The following is a 20493-nucleotide window of genomic DNA, read 5'->3' as shown; positions in this document are numbered from 1 at the left end:
AAGGCTTTGTAAGCCTGGGACACTTGAGGTGGCCCTTCAATGGTAGCAAGGAGTCAGTTATGTGACATTGTAGGGCAAGAGCTCTCCAGACAAACCAACAAATGTAAAGACGATTCATGACAGCAGCTTCCCTGCCCAGTGACTTTATTCAAAACCTAGTTTAAAACTGCACTTGATGGAGTCTCTGGGATTAACTCCATTTTCACATTATAGCTTATGTGCTCAATTTACACTCTAGACTATATCCACAGGTCTAAGTCTGCAGTTCTGAAAATATAATTAACTGCTGTGCTTATTCTAATCTCAGGGCAAGTCAATTTTTTTTTTTTTTTGGAGAGGATCCTAGGACTCTTCATCTTCCATAGTGTTTCAGCAGTATCATGCACGCAGAACACTCGTGAAATGTTTAGGACCAACTAGTGTAACGAAAATCAGAATGTGGCTCCTCATTTCCACAATAAGGTTGGCTACAAAGGTCTGCCCAAAGAACCAAAACCACAGGTCCAGTGGAAAGAGCAAATGACACAAAGCAAGAAACCTCACATTCAGTTTCTCCTCCATCCTTTCCTTAGGCACGGGGCTTCTGGACAGGCAGATTCTAGGAGCTCTTGGTCATATCTGTGAGACAGGGGTATCACCTGTCCTGCCTACCTCGGGCTGCTTGGCTATCAGTTAAATTCCATGAGAGATAAGAACCACTGTGCTTCAGGGAATTCTAAGCTTGTGAGAGAACTAGGGCATAAACACTGGAAACAATGAACAAGCTTTAATTTTAGAATTGGAAGAGACTTTTAAAAATGTATTATAAGTTGAATGATTGAAAATTGAATTATTTTACAAGCTCCCAAACTGAGTGACACGCTCAAAGTTGCAGAATTATGGCTGTCAGTATTCCATCTAAGCTTTTGCTTAGGGTTGATTCTTTCTTTATTTATTTCTAAATTTGAAAGGCAGAGTTGCAAAGAGAAAAAAAACAAAGAGGTATCTACCTTCCATTCACTTCCACAACAGGTGGGGCTGAGCAAGGCAGAAGCCAGCGGCCAAGAGCTTCATCTGGATCTCCCAACAGGGTGGCAGGGGTCCCAGTTCTTGGGTCATCTTCCTCTGCTTTCCCAGAACATTAGCAGAGTTGGATCAGAAGTGCAGCAGTTGGAACTTACATCAGTGCCCATGTGGGATGCCAGCATCGCATGTGGCTGCTTAACCAGTGGTGCACTTTCCTGTATTCCAGATTGCATTTACCACTTGTACAGTCTCATATCTAATGTACACACTTCACAACTTTTGGTGACCTTGTCTGTATCATCATCTGGAATGGTAGAAACTAAATGTAACCTGGGGGTAGCACTGTGATGTATTGGGTAAGCTACTGTCTGCAGCACTGGCATTCACATGGGTGTCAGTATGAATCCCTGCTACTCCACTTGTGATCCAGCTCCCTGCTAACATGCCTGCGAAGACAGCCGCAGACAGCTCAAGTCCTTGGGCTCCTGTACCTAGTGGGAGACCCAGAGGAAGTTTCTGGCTCCTGGCTCTGGATTGGCCCAGCTCTGGCCACTGTGACCACTTGGGAATTGAACCAACAGATGGAAGAGCTCTCTGTATACTTCTCTCTGTAACTGTGCCTTTTGAATGAAATAAATCTAAAAAAGAAAAATTTTTAAATTTAAAAAACCCAAATGATTCTTTTAAAGAAGTATATGAATAGATGTCTGAAGTTGAGATCTTGCACATTTGTCATCTGAATTGAATTTAAAATGTGCCAAATGCAGGTGGAGGCTTGGCTCAGTGGCCTCGGCTCCCACCCGAGCTGTCAGTGTCCCACTGTCAAAGGGTTCTAGCCAGGCTACTTGCTTCAGATAAGGACACAGCTCAAGTACATGAGTCCCTCCCCCCAAATTGGGAGAGCAGGGTTGAGTTCCAGGCACCTGGCCCAGTTCTGGTTGTTAGGTGCAATAGGGAGTAAAGCAGCAGATGGAAGACCTTTCACTGTCTTCCTATTTTTTTTTTTTATTGGAAAGACAGAAATACAGAAAGGAGGAGAGACAAAGAGAAAGAGCTTCCATCTGCTGATTCATTCACCAAGTGACTGCAACAGCCGGAGCTGAGCTGATCTGAAGCCAGGAGCCAAGAGCTTCTTCTGGGTCTCCCAGACAGGTGCAGCGTCCCAAGGCACTGAGCTTTCCTCAACTGCTTCGCAGGCCACAAGCAGGGAGTTGGATGGGAAGTGGGGATGCTGGGACTAGAATCATTGCCCATATGGGATAACGGCGTGTGCAAGGCAAGGATTTGAGCTGCTGGACTATCATGCCGGGCCCCTGTCTACTTTCCAATTAAGATGAAAATAAATTGGAGCCAGCACAGTAGCATAGCCTGCGGTGCTGACATACTATAGGGGCACTGCTGCTCCCAATGTGTCCCAGCTGCTCCACTTTCAATCCAGCTTCCTGCCTATGACCTGGGAAAGCAGCAGAAGATGGCCCAAGTTCTGGAGACCCTGTTCTCATACATAAGAGATCTGGAAGAAGCCCTCCGCTCCGAGCTTCAGACTGGCCCAGTCCTAGCCATTGCTAGGGGAATGAACCAGAGGATGCAAGATTTGTCTTTTCCTAGTACTCTCTCTGTAACGCAAGTAAATAAATATATCTTTTAAAAATAAATAATTAAAAAAAATTCCAGGCCCAGCGCCATGGCCTAGTGGTTAAAGTCCTCGCCTTGAATGCCCCGGGATCCCATATGGGCGCCCGTTCTAATCCCTGCAGCTCTACTTCCCATCCAGCTCTCTGCTTGTGACCTGGGAATGCAGTCAAGGACGGCCCAAAGCCTTGGGACCCTGCACCTGTGGGAGACCCGGAAGAGGTTCCTGGTTCCTGGCTTTGGACCCAAGCAGCTCCAGCCGTTGTGGTCACTTGGGGAGTGAATCATCGGTCAGAAGAACTTCCTCTCTGTCTCTCCTCTCTGTATATCTGACTTTGTAATAAAAATACATAAATCTTTAAAAAAAAATTCCGTAAAGAACATTACTGGGTCACAATATTAGAAACCCAAAGACTGAAAGTAGCCAATGTTTCAGATCTTATTCACCTATTAAATAATTGCTTATTTGTCCTCTGGATGGGATTCTTTTTAAAACACAGTTTTTGCGGGGCCAGTATTGTAGTGCAGCATATTAAGCTACCACCTGCCACACCAGCATCCCATGAGCAAGGAGCAGCTCAGATCCACAGTGCTTCAATTCCCATTCAGCTCTCTGCTGATATGGCTGGAAGATGGCCCAAGTGCGGGGGCCTCTGCACTCATCTGAGACCTGGGTGGCCATTTGGGGAGTCATCCAGCAGGAAGATAATTTCTCTTTCCCTCTCTATTTTTCCCTGTAACTCTGCCATCTGAAAAAATAAACAAGCAATGATTCAATTATATTTACTACTGGAGAGCTGAGAAATAGAGTCTTTATTTAAAAGACTACATATTTGTTTCATACAAAATATTGGAAGCAATGTAAAATATCTTATTTCTGTTCACCTATTCATGATTATTCCAGAGGTAGAAATGAAATTGAGAAACAGTACTGAGTGCACTGTATTATATAATACTGTTTTAACATGTGCAAATGAAGACTATGATGGAAACTATGTAACAGTTGTTCAAAATCAGAAAGATGTAAATTCAGGACTGAAAGGGAAAACAAGTTAGATACTTAAAAAACAGAAACACAAAAACAGCCACAACCAAAAACCCCTCAATAACTCCATAACCTAAGGGAGAAATTCTCATCTAAAACCAAACATCTATTCTCTAGGAATATCCCACATATACCCTTCCCCCAAAGCTGAAATTTATCTTGAAGAAGGGCTTAGAAACTTTAGGAGAAGCTAACTAGAAGTGAAATGGTGTTGTGGGGAAGAGCATGAAAATGGCAAATGTCTCCTTGGAAACGTGCATTCTTCCATGACCCAGGAATGCAAAGGCCTCAGAAAGCAGTATGTGTGGAGCATGGTCGGCAGAATCTAGTCAGTTTGTGAGGCAGACCACAAAGCCCAAGTTATTATTATATAACACTCCCTTGTCTACCAGCATAGCAGTTCACCAGAGTAGACGTAAATGCTTATTTAAAAACTGCAATTCTTGTATTCTGACTCATTCTGCTTTTATTCTTACAAAAGAATGTTAGCCATGAAAGCTGGATCAACTATCCACTTCTGAAAAAGGAATTTATCATAGCTTCAATAGGAAAAGAAAAAAAAATCCACCCAAAATTTTCCTCCCTTTTCAAAATGCAGGCCTTCACTTAACCATGCGACCTTAAGGCAGGTCATCACTCCTGTCTGGAATTGAGTTTCCTAATAATACATGTCAGACACTGCCTGGTGTTCTGCATGTCCTGGTCAGTAGGATCCGCTCTATGGATACAATGAAACAAAACTCAGGATCTATGTTTTATAGTTCAGTTCAAATGGGTTAGGAAGTTGTTCCCAAATATGTGCTTTACTGGACATACTGAACTGTCTTATAACTGAAAAATAAAAAAAGAAAAAAAGACAAAAAGGCACTACATGTTCATTAGCTCAGTAATTTTTCACTTTCCACCACCTAAATGTAATTTTGGATTCTAAAATTCTTTGACATACTGTAATATTTCACTAGGAGTTAAAGTTCTTTACGGTACAGGTGAAACAGAATGCTTAATAAACTTTAAAATGATAAAAAAAAAAAAGGCAACTGTTGGACATATTGCACCCAGCTAAAATTTTAACAAGTTCCAAAGTGTTTCTTTAAAACATATATTTGGTTTTCCCTTATCTAAACTGTATGGTCCTTACAATCTGCCCCTTTATTAATCAAAGAGGAGCAATATATTAAAAGTAGTGAAATACTTTGACCTAACATAAACTGCCGCAGAATATAGAACGGCTTCCAGAGACGGAAATTCAGCGGTAGCCTGGCTGTCACCAAAAAGGATAAACGTGAACAACTAGCTAGGAAAGCAGCAATACTCTGCTTGTCACCAAGACCATCAATTATTATCTCCTAACACGCTGCCTGAAACATCTTTTCGTCATTGACTAGTCTACATTCGTTCCAAACAGCCCACTTGAAGGCAGGGCTGTTGGACGGTATCGGGAAAGTGCAAAGCCGTCGGGTACTAAGGGGGAACATTTTACTAGCACTGATGACCGAGTCGCTTGGCAAGCGTCAAGCATCCCCTACGAGGCGGGCAGGCACTGAGCGAGTGACAGGGACCTCAGGCCAGCACTGAAGGCCACGGCTGACCCTTAGAACACCGCGTCCAGCGAACGCGTGCAGGTGTGGAGCCGCGCGGGCTGTCCTTGCGGGGAGCCCAGGGCAAGCCCCACACGGGCAGCCTCACCGCCAGCAGCAGCAGCCGAGCCCCCGCGGGCTCACCTCTTCCACCTCGATCTCCTTGTAGTCGATCTCCTCGAAGTTCAGGACCTGGGTAGGGGCTTCGATCATCTCACTGGTCGAGGACGAGGAAGAGGAGGAGGCGGCGGAGGCTGTAGACATGATCCCTGGCGGCGCCCGGGGGGCCCCGGGAGCCCGGGGACCGCGCCGCCCGGACGATCCGGGCGGGACTCGCGCCCACCCGCCTCGGGACCGACCCGCAGCCTGGAGCGGCGCAGCGCTGCCACCCGGCGACCCGTGGCGGGGATGGGGGCAGCAGCCACGGCGGCCGCTCCGGCTCCGGCTCCGCCGCACTGTCCGCGGCCGGGCCCGCCCGCCCGCCGCACTTCCGGTTCCGCTCCGAAATCGGAAACCGGGCAGCCGCGAGTCGGAGGGCGGGGCGAGGAGGGTCAGAGGCTGGCTTGAAGCTGTCGGACAAATGCCGCGAGATCTCCGGCAAAGCACCTCAGCCACCGAGGGAACTCGCGAGAACTGATGCCCTGGCGTCATGAAAGTGCGCGAGCGGAAGTGGCGCGCTTACGACGGGAAAAATGAAAAAACACGAAGTTGGGGTGGCTGGTGTTTGGAAGGACCGGCGGGAAAGATGAAGGGTGTGGGTGGGCGTCTGCTCGGTGACCTCGGCCGCACCGTCTCTGCTTGACGAGCGGCCCGCGGACGGACGGGGGCTTCGGTGAAGCCGCTCTGGGCTCCGAGCTGCCGGGAACTCTGCAAAGTGGGCTTTCCTCGACGCGGTGTGTGGGAGGAAGCCGAGATCCCGAGTTAGGCACTCGCTGCACCCTTGGCTCCATACAGAACGTGAACAGCCACGCTGGAGGCCTCTGTGTGCATCTCAGTCTTACTGGAGGATCCCACCCGGCGCCATCTCGGTTGTTCACGTGAGAAAGGCGCCCCTGTGGAGTGGTAACCAAACAGAAGCAGATGGAATCAGTAGAGGGCACCACCCGTCCCTGTCACCTGTCGTTGTCACCTGTCGTTTCCAAACCACCAGTAACTGTTTTCTCAGTACCGTGGATGCTATAGGGACTCAGGAAATATTTGTAACATATTCTGAGCATAAAAATTGTTTTTGTCAGTCTCCTTTCCCTAGGTGGTAAGTTCAGTTTCCCTCATCTACTGCTCATGACCGGAATCCTGGTAAAGATGGAGTTCATTTTGCTCCAACTTTTTGTCGCTGAGACATGAAGTAAACAGAAAGTTGCAAGTAATCACCTGTGTCTCACCAAACGTGTACCTTTAACATTTTACTATAGGGCTCAGTGCAGTGCCCTAGCGGCTAAAGTCCTTTGCTTGAATGTGCTGGGGTCCCATATGGACACCTGTTCTAATCCCGGCCGCCCTGCTACCCAGCCAGTTACTTGCTTGTGACCTGGGAAAGCAGTCGAGGACGGCCCAAAGCCTTGGGACCCTGCATCTATGTGGGAGACCTGGAGTAAGTTCCTGGCTCCTGGCTTTGGATCGGAGCAGCTCCAGCCATTGTGGTCACTTGGGGAGTGAATCATCGGTCAGAAGTACTTCCTCTCTGTCTCTCCTACTCTCTGTATAGCTGACTTTGCAATAAAAATAAGTAAATCTTTCTTAAAAAGTTCACTGTAACTGCAGCCCTTGTTTATTTGTTACCTTATTTATCCATCTGTCTTTTTATTGGGATTCTTTTCAAAATGAATTGCTTATATAATGTTGAACATTTTCCTTTCTGATATTTCTGTTTTTGTGTTTCACTTACAGATTTGGACTTCTGATTTTAAAAGTTTGTTTGAAAGGCAGAATGACAGAGAAGTAGAGACAGGCAGGCGGCTCTTAAATCCACTGACACACCCCGCAGATGTTAGCACTGGCTAGGATTGGGCTAGTCTTGGTCTTTCACATGGGTCGCAGGGGCTTACATGCTTGAGCTGTCTTCCCTTGCTTTGCCAGGTGGATCAGCAGGGAACTGGACTGAAAGTTGACTCAAACCAATGCCCATATGGGATGCCAGCGTTGTGGGCAGCTTAACCTGCTGCACTTCAGTGCTGGTCCCTGACCTCTGTTATCTGTGCTAGCCTAAAATAAAGCCGTGCTAATTTACCTACCTGGCACATTTCTTCTAGTTAGTGGGAAGCCCTTGCTGGTTAGTGCCTCCAGATCCAGACATGCTCAAGGTCCAGTCCACTTCTGTTGTATGATTTGGTGGTGCAGAAGGTACCCCATTTGTCATGTAAGCTGCTGCCTGTATTCTTTGTCACTTAAACAAAGGATTCCAGATAACAAGTCTTAAAGCACGGACAAGTGACAGGGGAGCTGTCTTGACTCACCTTAAGCCTGTCTTTGACTCACCTCAGTTTTGCCTTATAATTCTCTTTACATTTCCTGAATGAAGTGTGAAAATTAGATCTCAGAATTTCATGTCGATCTCAGTCACCCATCTGCTGTGGCCCTAGAAATTCCCAGATATATAACATGCTGTGCAGATGAGCTTCTTGAAGTATCTCCCACTTTGAGCACCCTTCACTATCCACCCTCATGTCAGCACCTTTAATAACTCCTCTCTAGGCTCCAGCTCTGTCTTCGGTTGTAACCCGTAACATTGGAGCCTAGGGGAGAGGGACTTTAGAATTTGTTCCCCACTCACTTTGTGTATTCTAATAGTCGGGTTTTTCTCTTCCTTGGCTCATTTTGACTATGTGGTTACCTGGCATCTATTTTCTTTCCTTTTGTTCTAAATATTTATTTATTTTTATTGGAAAGTCAGATGTACAGAGAGGAGCAGAAACAGAGAGGAAAATCTTCCATCCACTGATTCATTCCCCAAGTAGCTGCAATGGTTAGAGCTGAGGCAATCTGAAGCCAGGAGCCCAGAGCTTCTTCAAGGTCTCCCACATAGGTGCAGGGTCTCAAGGTTGTGGGCCGTCCTCCACTGCTTTCCCAGGCCACAAGCAGGGAGCTGAATGGGAAGCTGGGCTGCTGGGATATGAACCAGTACCTGATGGGATTTGGGCACATGGAAGGTGAGGACTTTAGCTGGTAAGCTACAGCACTGGGCCCCTGGCGTCTAGCATCAGGGAAGCATAGCAGAAACAAATGACTCTGCTGTAACATTCTGTTAAATTATTGTCATATCGGATAGCATTTCATGCTTTGTCAGCTAACATGAGCTATTGTCAATAACTGGGGCCCCCAATATAAAATGTCTTAAGTATGTAAGGCTATTTATTGTTCTAGTTAACTGGAAAGAAAAGAGCTAAGCCTAAATTCAGATTTCATTTACTGCATAGGCTTGCAAATAAAACAGTTGCATTTCTACTCTCATGTGCCTTTTGTGGTATTTGCCATGTTCTGGAATAGTATTTCTCAATTTGTAAAAAAATTATTTCCCCTTGAGGACCCTTTTTAGGTGTTTTCCAAAAGACATCTAAAAAAAAGTAGTATTTTTGTTTATTTAACTTGAAAGGCAGTAACAGGTAGGGAAGCATGCATAGATAGAAAAGGGGGTCTTTAATCCACAGGGGAAGTGCGGTAGGTGATGCTAGGCAAGGCCAAAGCCAGGAGCAAGGAACTTGCGGGGCTCAAGCACCTGAGCCATTTTCTTCTGATGCATGGGCATCTTAGGAAGCTGAATTAGAATCAAATAGCTAGCAGTTGAACTGGCACTCTGTTATGGGGTGTGGACACCAGCACCCACGCCTCCCCACTGTGTATTTATAGGCTGTATGTGTATTTATGCTTTGTACATGAAGAGATAGACTTGTTTTTCTTTCCCCAGTTTTCACCTGCTTTGGAGTTGATATTTTCCTGATTTAGAATGCATGTATGAGAAGTTTCATTTTCCATATCACATACCACACTGTCCAATGGAACAGACAGCATCATTTTTTTATTTATCTCAGAAGGGCTGTGCCTTTAGGGAGACTGGACTTACGGGAGTATTAACTTTGAGGTGGAGATAGAGATGGCAATCAGAAGAAAAAAATGGATCACTCTTAAGAGCAACAGAGCAGGGAATTATGACTGGGTATATAACCAGCAGATGTTCATAATTGCCGTTATGGTTGAGCTCTGTAATGGTGAATTTTGTGTCGACTTACTTAAAGGATGCCTGGATGTCTGCTGAAACTATATCTAGGTGTCTCCATGAGGATGTCATAGAGATTGTCTGAACCAGTAGACTGAGTGAAGAAGCTCTGCCCTGCTCAGTGTTGATGAGCATAGTCCATTCTGTTGTGGATCTGAATAAGATAGGTGAAGGAAAGGTGAATTCACTCTTTTTCCGTAAGTTGGATCGTCCATTTTCTCCCTGCAGACCCTGGAGCTGCTACCTATTGGACCTTTTCACTTCACAGCTATAGCAGAGCCCACCTCCCCAGAGCTGAACCCACCCCCACCAGAGGCGAGCCCACCTCCTCAGAGCCCACCTCACTAGTGTCCCTTGTTCTCAGGTCCCTTTAGTAGGACCTAGAGTTACACCTTTGGCTTTACTGATTCCTAGGCTTTTGAATATGGACTTAATTACACTACTGGCTTTTCTGGTTCTCCAACTTGCAAACAGCAGATGGTAGAACTGCTTCAGCTTCACGATACATGAGCCAATTGTCATATTAAATCTCTTCGTATATATCCTTTGGTTTTGTTTCTCTGGAGAATCCAAATGCAGGAGCTGTACCTGTGAAGCCCTAGCTTTCCTCTTTGCCCCAGAACCAAAAATCCCAACTGTTGGATAGAATGTTTAGAAGCAATTTTCTGCTGTTTTATGTTTATATTGAAATGTAGATGTAGGGGATCATCAACCTCTTGGCATTTCAGGAAAACTGTTAGAAAATGGTTCTCCAAACTGATGCAATTCTTCCACGCCTAGGTCTGTTTCATGTTTTCTGCTTCTCCCCTCTTTGTACCAGAGCTTTGACACCCTGGCAGGAGCTAAACTGGAATTTAGCTAACCCATGGAACTCCCAGAGGGACTTGGCTCCTAGGTGTCCCAGTGGAGCATGCGAGGATGGAGTAGAGGCTTACAACAAGTGCAGCTCCAGCCAATCTCTGACATCACATTTAGCAGACATATGTGTTTGCAGTTAATGTTCTTTTTTCTTCCCCCAAACCCAAGCAAGCTAGCTGTTAGTGAATGCTGTGATGGCACCCATGTGTTCTGCAGATAAAATATTTTATACTGTTGTGTAAATACTTGACATGAAAAAGTTCAACTAATCTCAGAATTCCTTGGTAATATTGTAAGAAATTTGAACATTATGCTTGACCATTAAAGGAGAGCCATTAGATCCTGTAAATGCAGTTCCAACTGTTGTACATTTTAGAATGAGGAGGATAAACTCGACTTTTTAATGTGCTATGTGAATAAAATTTCTCTTTGTTGGTAACTATTAAGCATTTGGGGACCCGGCATGGTGGTTTAACAGTGAAAGTCCTCGTCTTGAACGCTCCAGATCCCATATTGGTGCTGGCTCTAATTCCGGCAGCCCCGCTTCCCAGCCAGCTCCTTCATGTGGCCTGGGAAAGCATTTGAGGACGGCCCAAAGCCTTGGGGCCCTGCACCCACATGGGAGACCCGGAAGAGCTCCTGGCTCCTGGCTTCAGATTGGAGCAGCTCTGGTCATTGTGGTCACTTGGGGAGTGAATCAAAGGATGGAGGATCTTCCTCTCTGTCTCTGCTCCTCTTTATACATATCTGACTTTGCAATAAAAATAAATCTTAAAAAAAAAATTGGAGTGTAACAGGTGTTTGGCTTCACAGTTAAGGTGTTAATTGGGGCAGGGGAGGCAGCATTGTGACACAGCTTGCGGGCCCCAGTTTACGTTCTGGCTGTTCCACTTCCAGTCTAGCTTCCTCATCATGGCCTATGAAAAGAAGACGAAGATGACTGAAATTATTGGGCTCATGCTGTCCATTTGAGAGACCAAAAGAAGCTTCTGGCTGCTGGCGTCTCATTTTACAACTTCAACTTTCAAAATGAATTCATTTCTTTGAAAAATAAATTCTGGTTGCTGCACTCGCATCCTTTGTTTGAATACCTGAGCTTGAATCCTGGCTCTGCTACCAATTCTGGCTTCCTGCCAGTACAAACCCTGGGAAGCACAAAGTGCTGCCCATATTGGAAACCCGGGTGGCCTGGCCCAGCATCATTTGATCTTGGGTGGTGGGCCATGGATTGGAGCTCTTGTCTGCTTTTCTGTCTCTCTTTGCCTTGTAAGTAAATAAATGCATTTAAAAAATTATTTGAAGAGATCATCCTTTAAAATCCTTACAAACTACCTCAGCTGTGGGCAATGGCCTAGCCTGTATTGTATATAGGCGAGTGCTACAGTGCTGGGAGAAAAGCAGCTAATAGCTGGGGAGCATCCTGGGCCTGGTTAATGCCAAATCTGTGTTAACCATACCAGTGTGCCAAGATAGTCGCCCAGTCTATTTTATTTTTCTGGGGATGGTAGGGGAGGGCTGCCTGGAACATGGGCCCCTGTGGTGGAGGATATAGCCAGGCCCAGGTTGCCTGGCCTGGGTCCTTAGGCCCTCCTGCATGGTGGGTGCTAGGTCCGTGATCCCTGCGGCCTGGGTGTCCCACAGGACCCTGATCACCTGGCCTAGATCCTTAGATCTGCTTGCACGGTGGATCCCCGGGGGCCGTCGGGGGTTGTCCAGTAGGGTCTGGGTTGCCTGGCCTGGGTCCTTATCTGCTGATGTGACAGATGCATGGTCCATGAGATCCTGGGGTGGGGGTCCAGTGCAGTCCGGGTCGGGTGGCCCAGGGCATTATCCTCCTCCGTGGAAAATGCAAAGCTGTGGATGGCAGGCCCAGCCTATGGAGGATCATAGAGGACATCTGGTGCCATGGCAGAGGAAGTAGAGCAGAACAAGTCGTACTGCTGCCCCAACCAAGCCATGATGGCAAATGGCCAAATGGAGATTCTAGGGTTGACAATGTCAGCCAATGTATGTTGGAGGGATTTCCTCATCCTTGGGTCAGCAATATTGACAACATTTCAAAATTGTCAAAATCATTTAAGCAAAAACCCTTGGAACATGCTCCGCACCGAGGACCCTGGGTTGATGATGGGTGCTGGGGCAGTTGGGAGGCTGGGTGTGGATTCTCTCCTTTTCTCCCCACTGCCCCCAAATACAGGAAGAGGATAAAGAGGATTTGGAGACAGTGTTCTCACCCACTTTCCCCCCGACACCAAGGGTAGAAATTGAAGAAAAAAAAGCCTTACAAACTGATGGATGTCATCTCAAGCATAACATATTTTGAAGGAAAACTAATGAAATTTTTGAGAAGCACATGTGATATTTTATTCAAATAAACTACTTGGTGTCTAATAATTGGATTAATTTTGCTTTTAAAAATAAATACAGTGTAAAAAAATTCCTTAAAATGAAGGATCAAATGCTTTCTATTTCCTGCCAGGGTATTTTCCAATATTATAATTATAGTTTTGACATTAAAAAGTTTGGGGAGGCATTGAATTCAGGAGCCATGAGTTTTTTTCTGGGTCTCTCATGTGGGTGTGGGGTCCCAATGTTTTGGGCCATCCGCTACTGATTTCCCATGCCACAAGCAGGGAGCTAGGTGGGAAGTGGAGCTGCCAAATCATAAACTGGTGCCCACATTAGATTCCAGTGGTTGCAAGGTGAGGATTTAGCCACTGAGCCATCGCGCTGGACCTGCAATTTGAACTCTTAAGGGGAGGCAAGATACAGAATTGTGTAGATGAAACTCACTTCAGAACAAGGAAGTTTTGGCCTCTGGCAAGAGTGTAGTTGAGATGATGGGTCACGGGCTCTAACTTGAAAAGACAATGAGAGGATATAGAGAATTAGGAGAAGCCAGAAGGATCAGTGTGGTGGAGATTTGCCAGACGTTTGAAGAAAAGTGTGCTGAAAGTTTCCTGAGCAGACTGCATGGTTCTAGGGTGTTGATTAGAGAGTGGAATATTTGAGCATGAGATTTCAAAGGGGGTGCAGTGTTGGCTGAGGGCAAGATCTGATCTTTAATTGGTCGAAAGGGAGCAGATAGGTATTTTACATTGGAAAGTCAGGATGTCATTGAGTCATTCTGCTGTTGGACATGGAAATTGTTTCTAACATTTCTCCCCCGTTATAAACCATTCTCAGATGACAATCCTGGCACTTAAATCCATGCTCTTTAAGGTGTTCCATGCCAAAGTTATTCTGTTTCTTTGGTTTTCCTATTTTTCTTTCCCTGAAAGGAATTTTAGTTTTCCTGTACTTTTGGCATTTGGTGCAATACTTAACGTGCCGTTGGAACACTTGGAACACCTCCATTCCGTTTGGGAATGTCTGAGTTTGAGGCTCAGCTCTGATCTTGATTTCAACTTCTTGCTTCCTGGGAAGCAGCAGGTGGTGAGTGATCCAGGATCTGGATTCCTGCCACCCATGCAGACATGTGGATTGAGTTCTCCGCATGTAAGTATGACCTGGCCTAGCTGTTATTGTTGCAGGTATTTGAGGAGTGAACCACCAAATGAGAACTGTTTCTGTCTTTCAAATGTGGTAAGGTAATTGCAACTAAGAATTATGTCCTTTCTCTTCAAAGCCAAAATTTTAGAAAAAGAATTCATGTCTAGATCCTGCCACTTATTTTGAAGTACATAAGCATTTAACTCTATCTACCTAATACAGCAAATGTTTTTGGGGCAAGTTGAAAGTGACCGATTCATGGAAATTATGGTGAAATAAACGAAGTAAGTGTAAATTTCCATCTTTCTTTCCTTGATGAGTGATAATGAGGAAATCAGTTATCCATCACAGATGTGAGGAAGCTCGGTTGTCGCAGAATCACTTAGTTCTTGATAGGTGTACACTTGGAAGGAGAATGAAGAATGACTGTCCTGGGCACATTAGTAGGGAAAAAAAACATGTTCATGACTTTCCAGTGCAGTACCACCACTAGCCCCAGTGAGACTGCTCTTTTTCCTAAGTCTCTTTTTGCTTCTTCCTTTCTGATTCTCGATTTTTTCCTCACGGAATGGGAGCACCAGAAAATAATGTTTCCAGTACCCAATACTCGATGGCCCAGAGCTATGGGTGCAGTTTCTTCTGCAGGTCTGACTTTTGGAGGTCTCTTTCTGTGTGTGTATGTGAGGGAGGTTAGGATGATTTTCCCCGGATATCCATAAGTGGTGTGTACGGCACCATGCAGCATAAAGTGAGCCCTGAGTGGGAGGCCAGGAGACTAAAGCAGGAGTTGGAGGCTAGCTTTGCTTATGCCAGTACATTCTAATGAAAAGAATATTGTTGAAGGAGGTCAGTAAAGAGTATTCCATTTACTAGTTTGTTATTTGGAATTAGAAAGTAGACAAGCAATTTCATTTGTAAGTAAGTATCATTTAATTTATTTCAGGTACAAGGATTGAGTTACCAAATATTTTATATAATGTCATTGGAAGAAGGTTTAGTAAATACCTAAATTGATTGCTCATTAGCCTTCCAATTATTTGAAATGGAGATATTGTAAGTATTTGAGGTTTTTGAAAATGCTCTTTTTTCCCCTCCTGGTCAACTTAAATTCCTCTGTAATCTTAATATATTACTGATTTTTAGCATTCTTATTCTTCCTAGATTTTTCTAAGAATAAACTAGTTCTTCCCAAATATTCCCTACTATAGTCTCTTTGAGCAGTTTATTTGTTGACATTTAATAATGACAAATTATTGTTGTGTTAATGGTTATTTTTTTTCCAAAATATCTGATATTCTATTTAAAACATGTGAATCAGAGAGAATAGATTTTTATTTTCTGAGCTACCGAGGCAAGCTAAAACATTATAATGTACCTCAGCATCAGTTTTTAAAGGCATAAACTAAATCAGATAAGAACATGCTTTAGAAATAAATAATCGGCATGGAAATAATGATCTTCACTGCAACGTGCATTCATTAGATGTTTTATTTCCCAGACTAATATGTCAAATAATTGTCCTTGGATGATGTTTCTCAGAAAAAAAAATTCTAGAAGCAATTTAGCTTCATTTACGGGAATAAATAAGGGTGTTTCATTTCATACAGCCTCAGGGAATCACAAATTAAAACTTTCCACTAAAATGGATGCCATCTACTATTCATTATTTCAGCAAGCAAACCACTTCACTCTGCTGAAGTTGCAATCAGGGTAAGGGGTATTGTCGCGCTTGAAACTTGGCGGGACTGAGAGGACCTGTTTTACATTCTTGCTCTCTTCACATCTTCCTCTGAGTTTCCCAGCACCCCACAGAGCTACTCTCAATGGCTAAAAGCTCCATTAAGTAAATAGAGGCTCCATAAATAGAAGGCATCTCTGGGAATTCAGAGTGTTCTGAGAGGAAAATTGGAGCTATCAAGATTAAGGTATTAATGAAAAGTTCTGTTAAATTTCTGTTAGGATTCTAATTAATCGTCTAAAAATTGTTAATCAGCTCAATTATGTAACACACTTATGCCTTAATACCTGGTACAGGAAAACTAACAGTGTCTTGTAATTATGCCCAGAAGCATTCATAAAGTGAAGGGAAGTTGCCCTAATGGGAAAATCATCCCCAAATGGCATTTGAGTTTCACCTGCAACATTCACTTGTTCTATCACATTTGATAAATTTGAAGAATCGATAGTGTTCACATATTCAAAAAAATATTAGCAGAAGAAACTCAGCAAGTGGCATTAACTCTTCCTCAGTGGACACTCCTACCTGAAATGCAGAAGCTGGCCTCAGCAGGGGTAATTAAACCCGTGCTGGTAGCTTTAGTTTAAATTATTACATCAAGAAATGATCTGATAAAAATTTTGAAGCCTGACTGTGCCAACTGTATGTATTGGGCTAAATGAGCCTTTGCCTATGCCTTACCAATATTAAAATATTTTATTTAAGTTGTTAATAGGAATTTGAATTGTATCGGTGTTCTTAAATATTAAAATGTTAATCCATCTCTAAATCTTTTAATGGAAAAGAAATGGCATGTGAAAGTATGTAGTATAATGTCTAGAAAATATGTGAGGTTTAAAATTGTTACTGCGAATGAAATATTAGATAGAGAAACAGAGTCTCCTTACAAGTTAGCTGACACTGTATACCTCAGCGAGCAAGTATTATTCTTGCAGCTGTTTAGTAAGTTTCTCATGTGTCTAGGCCAACATTAGTTTTTATTTCATTGTCCAAAGTTAAGAATCTTTGATGTGACATACAGGTAGCAGCAGTTATTTTAATAAACAATTTTAATAATTCATTCTAAAGAATATGAGATGACTGATTAAATTTACATCTAATGATTTGTTTATTTGAAAGGCAATGTGACAGAGAGAAGGGGAGAAACAGAAGGAAACGTATAAAAACAAAAACCTTCCATCGTATGATTCACTCTCTAGTGACGGCTAACCACCAGGGCTTTGATCAGGCTGAAACCAGGAGTCAAGAATTTCATCTGGGTCTCCCGCGTCCATGGTGCTGACTCAAGCACTGAAGCCATTGTCAGCTGCCTTCCTAGGCACATTAGCAGGGAGCTAGATCAAAAGTGAAATAGCTGACACTGAAATCTGGCACTCTGATGTGAGATCTGTGTGTTGCTCACATGGGGTAGTTATTAAACCAACAAAAACATAGTTGTCTTTTGTTTCAATTTCACATAATGGGCCCAACATGGTAGCCTAGCAGTTAAAGTCCTTGCCTTGCAAGCACCAGGATCCCCTATGGGTTCTTTTTTTTTTTTTTTTTTTTTTTTTTTTAAAGATTTATTCATTTTATTACAGCCAGATATACACAGAGGAGGAGAGACAGAGAGGAAGATCTTCCGTCCGATGATTCACTCCCCAAGTGAGCCGCAACGGGCCGATGCGCGCCGATCCGATGCCGGGAACCTGGAACCTCTTCCGGGTCTCCCACGCGGGTGCAGTGTCCCAAAGCTTTGGGCCGTCCTCAACTGCTTACCCAGGCCACAAGCAGGGAGCTGGATGGGAAGTGGAGCTGCAGGGATTAGAACCGGCGCCCATATGGGATCCCGGGGCTTTCAAGGCGAGGACTTTAGCCGCTAGACCACGCCGCCGGGCCCCCCTATGGGTTCTAATCCCGGCAGCTCCACTTCCCATCCAGCTCCTTGCTTGTGGCCTGGGAAAGCAGTCCAGGACGGCCCACAGCCTTGGGACACCGCACCCGCGTGAGAGACCCGGAAGAGCTCCCGGCTCTGGCTTTGAATTACCTCAGCTCTGGCTGTTGCAGCCACTTGGGGAGTGAATCATTGGATGGATGATCTTCCTCTCTCTCTCTCCTCTTCTCTGTATATCTGACTTTCCAATAAAATAAAATCTATCTTAAAAACATTTCACATAATGTTTCTTACCTTTACTTGCTCAGAATTGAATTTTACCTTTTTTTTTTTAAATAAAGGACTCATTATCAACTTTAATAAGCCTGGGATTGATCCTTTTTGGAAAACAAAGAATGCATTATAGCCTGGTCTCTCTTTTAATTTACAAAGAAATAGATATTATCAGAATGGCTAATTCACCTCCGATTAAAGCATATTGAGCTGGCATTAAAAACCAATTTCTGAAAGCAACAAAATTTAGCTGCAGGACTGTAATAAGATGTGAAATGTGCATTAAGAATTTAGCATTGAAATGCTGTCAGATCTTGAGACAGAGTGGGAGACATCCAGGATATAGAGAGAATAAGGAGCGAGATGATTGCTCAAACTCAAGATGCTTTTTTATTTTAGATTTTTAATTGGCTATATAATTATGTCGCTGTGGGAAATTATTAGAGCTTAATATATTATTTTTGTTCTTGGGTCTCTATGGCTGAAAAAATTTGTCTATTTCTTACAGAAGAAAAAGTCTTACATCCAAGCCTTTAGATAGGTTGTCAAAGGTGAACTTTAAAAAAAATGAAGCTCAGAGCTCAGTGAAACTGGGTTGTGTTCTGCTTGTGTTCTGCTGCGTTTATACCTAGATGGCACAGTCCTAATAAATCACATTTTCATCACGTACTGAGTGTAGACAGTAGTGGCCATTATACTGCAGCACCCTTAAAGAGTGCCTACCCTGGAGCTTAAAAGAAGTTAAAGTTACATTTTATTTTAATACACTGTGCCTTTATTCTAATGTTTTTTTTTTTCCTCTTAAGTAACAGTTTCTATTATTTGCTCCATGTGGCACACATTCTGAGTGCCCTACTCTTGTCCCCTCAGATTCTCTTTTTTTTTTCTATACAGGTCAACCTGAATGCCCAAGGCCGGCAGCTACAACTTGCTCACATGGAAGGACAGGTTGGAAATACTGTCTCCAGGTGTCTTCATGGGGCCCCAGGTTCTTTATCTGCATTGCTGGAATAATTCCAAAGTTCCTGCATGGCATCTATTGGGGTGGAAAGCTTAATACTGCATGCTGTATTGCCTTTTTTTTTTTTTTTTAGCACTGTCCTGTTTTTTCTGTAATGTTTATCATTTTCCATAAACATTGTGCTCTCTGTTCTTAACATTGATTTTAGAGGAATACCAGGTAAACACTTGGTGTTGTCCAAACAGTCCAGGTTACGATAAGGTATAGTAAATACGGATAGTGGGTACATGCTTTGTTTCATTTTCAGACCTAGAAACTTATGTGTCTCAACATATGACAGAATCTTACTGGATTTACTTGATTGCAGATTTATTGTCACATATGTTCTAGCATTTGAAGTTTTATATTGATGGGCCATTGCCATAGCTCAATGGCTAATGCTCTGCTTAAAAGCATTGATATGCCATTTGGGTGCCCATTCTTGTCCCCGCTGCTCCACTTCCGATCACACTCCCTGCTTGTGGCCTGGAAAATCAGGTAGGGATGGCCCAAAGCCTTGGGACCCTACACTGGCATGGGACACCTGAAAGAAGCTCCTGGATCCTAGATTTGGACACATTCAGCTCTGGCCATTGTGCCCATTTGGGGAATCTCCCATTTGGGAGATCTTTCTCTGTCTTTCCTCTCTCTCTAGATCTGTCTTTCCAATAAAAATAAGTAAATCTTAAAAAAATTTACAAAGTTATCATTATGGTGTACTCAGTAAAGCCATTGCCTTCCCATGTGGCTGTGGTTTAAGTCCTGCTGCTCCACATCCAATCCAGCCCCTTGCTGGCATGCTTAGAGAGAAAGGCTCAGAATGGCCCTACTTGTTGGGTCCCTGCACCCACATGGGAGACCCAAAAGAAGCCCCTGGCTCCTGGCTTAAATCTGGCCCAAGCTTAGCATTTGGTGCCATTTGGGGAATGAACCAGCAGATTAAAGGTTTCTCTCTCTCGTCTCTATAATGCTGCCTTTTAAATAAATGAAATAAATCTTTAAAACTTCATATTAATTTAAATTTTACATTGATTAATTGATTTTGATTCGAGATCACTAAATGTCTTACCAAATTATTAGCTTTTGATAACAGAAATAATTGGTTTGAATAATTATGTATTTCATTTTCAAATTGAACAAAATATCAAATGTCTATTAGGATTGAGTATTGGAGATTCAGCAATCACTATGATATTCATGATTGCTTAGGCTTAGCGCTTCACCTTCATGGCGATTTAAAGAGGAGCTTCTTTGCTTACTGCCAGGTATATCTGCATGCTCTTCTTGAAAATGTGTGTTACCCCTTGGTTCCAGTGCAAGTCGGGACTGAGAACGGAGCCAGCCCAGCGATTGCAATAACCAACTGATTGTGGTGATGGACTGTGCCAGAACCTGTACTAGCTGGAACATGCAGGAATGTGATCTGGGAATACCTCTAAGTCTCTTTGGTGATCTCCCCAATCCAACTGCTGGACTCAGAGCCCTGGCTAAGAGAGGACGGAGGACGGAACAGGTCAATCAACCACCTCAGCTAAACGTTGGGCAGCGAAACACTGGGCAAACGAAGACTCCATGATGGACTGTGACAATCAGTGGCTTCTTCAATGACCTAATCGAGTTGGGAGGGATGTGACTGGCAGCGATCCATAACTGGAGGACTATTAAGACTACTTGAGCAAGTATCTCAGCATGCCCCACATCTGGGACCTTGGGCGGGTGGGAGACTAGGTGGGGATTCTCCCTCAATATCCCCCTTCACCTCAGATACATAAATAATATAATAAAAATAT

General features: G+C 43.8%; 1 protein-coding gene across 2 annotated transcripts in view; it reads right to left on the bottom strand.

The window, feature by feature from the left end:
* The window catches only part of MAP3K7 (mitogen-activated protein kinase kinase kinase 7), a 77995-nt gene extending 72241 nt beyond the window's left edge, over nucleotides 1-5754 (bottom strand). For both annotated transcript variants that reach the window (XM_004580378.4, XM_004580379.3), the window contains exon 1: nucleotides 5404-5754. In XM_004580378.4, the coding sequence (XP_004580435.1) occupies nucleotides 5404-5523 (120 nt within the window). In that variant the 5' untranslated portion in view covers nucleotides 5524-5754. The remainder of the gene's footprint in view (nucleotides 1-5403) is intronic.
* Between the last annotated feature and the right edge of the window lie 14739 nt (nucleotides 5755-20493).

Source organism: Ochotona princeps, chromosome 1 (assembly GCF_030435755.1).
Source record: "Ochotona princeps isolate mOchPri1 chromosome 1, mOchPri1.hap1, whole genome shotgun sequence".
Classification (NCBI taxonomy): domain Eukaryota; kingdom Metazoa; phylum Chordata; class Mammalia; order Lagomorpha; family Ochotonidae; genus Ochotona; species Ochotona princeps.
Note: the sequence above shows the minus strand (reverse complement) of the source record. Positions and strands in the feature narration are given on the sequence as shown.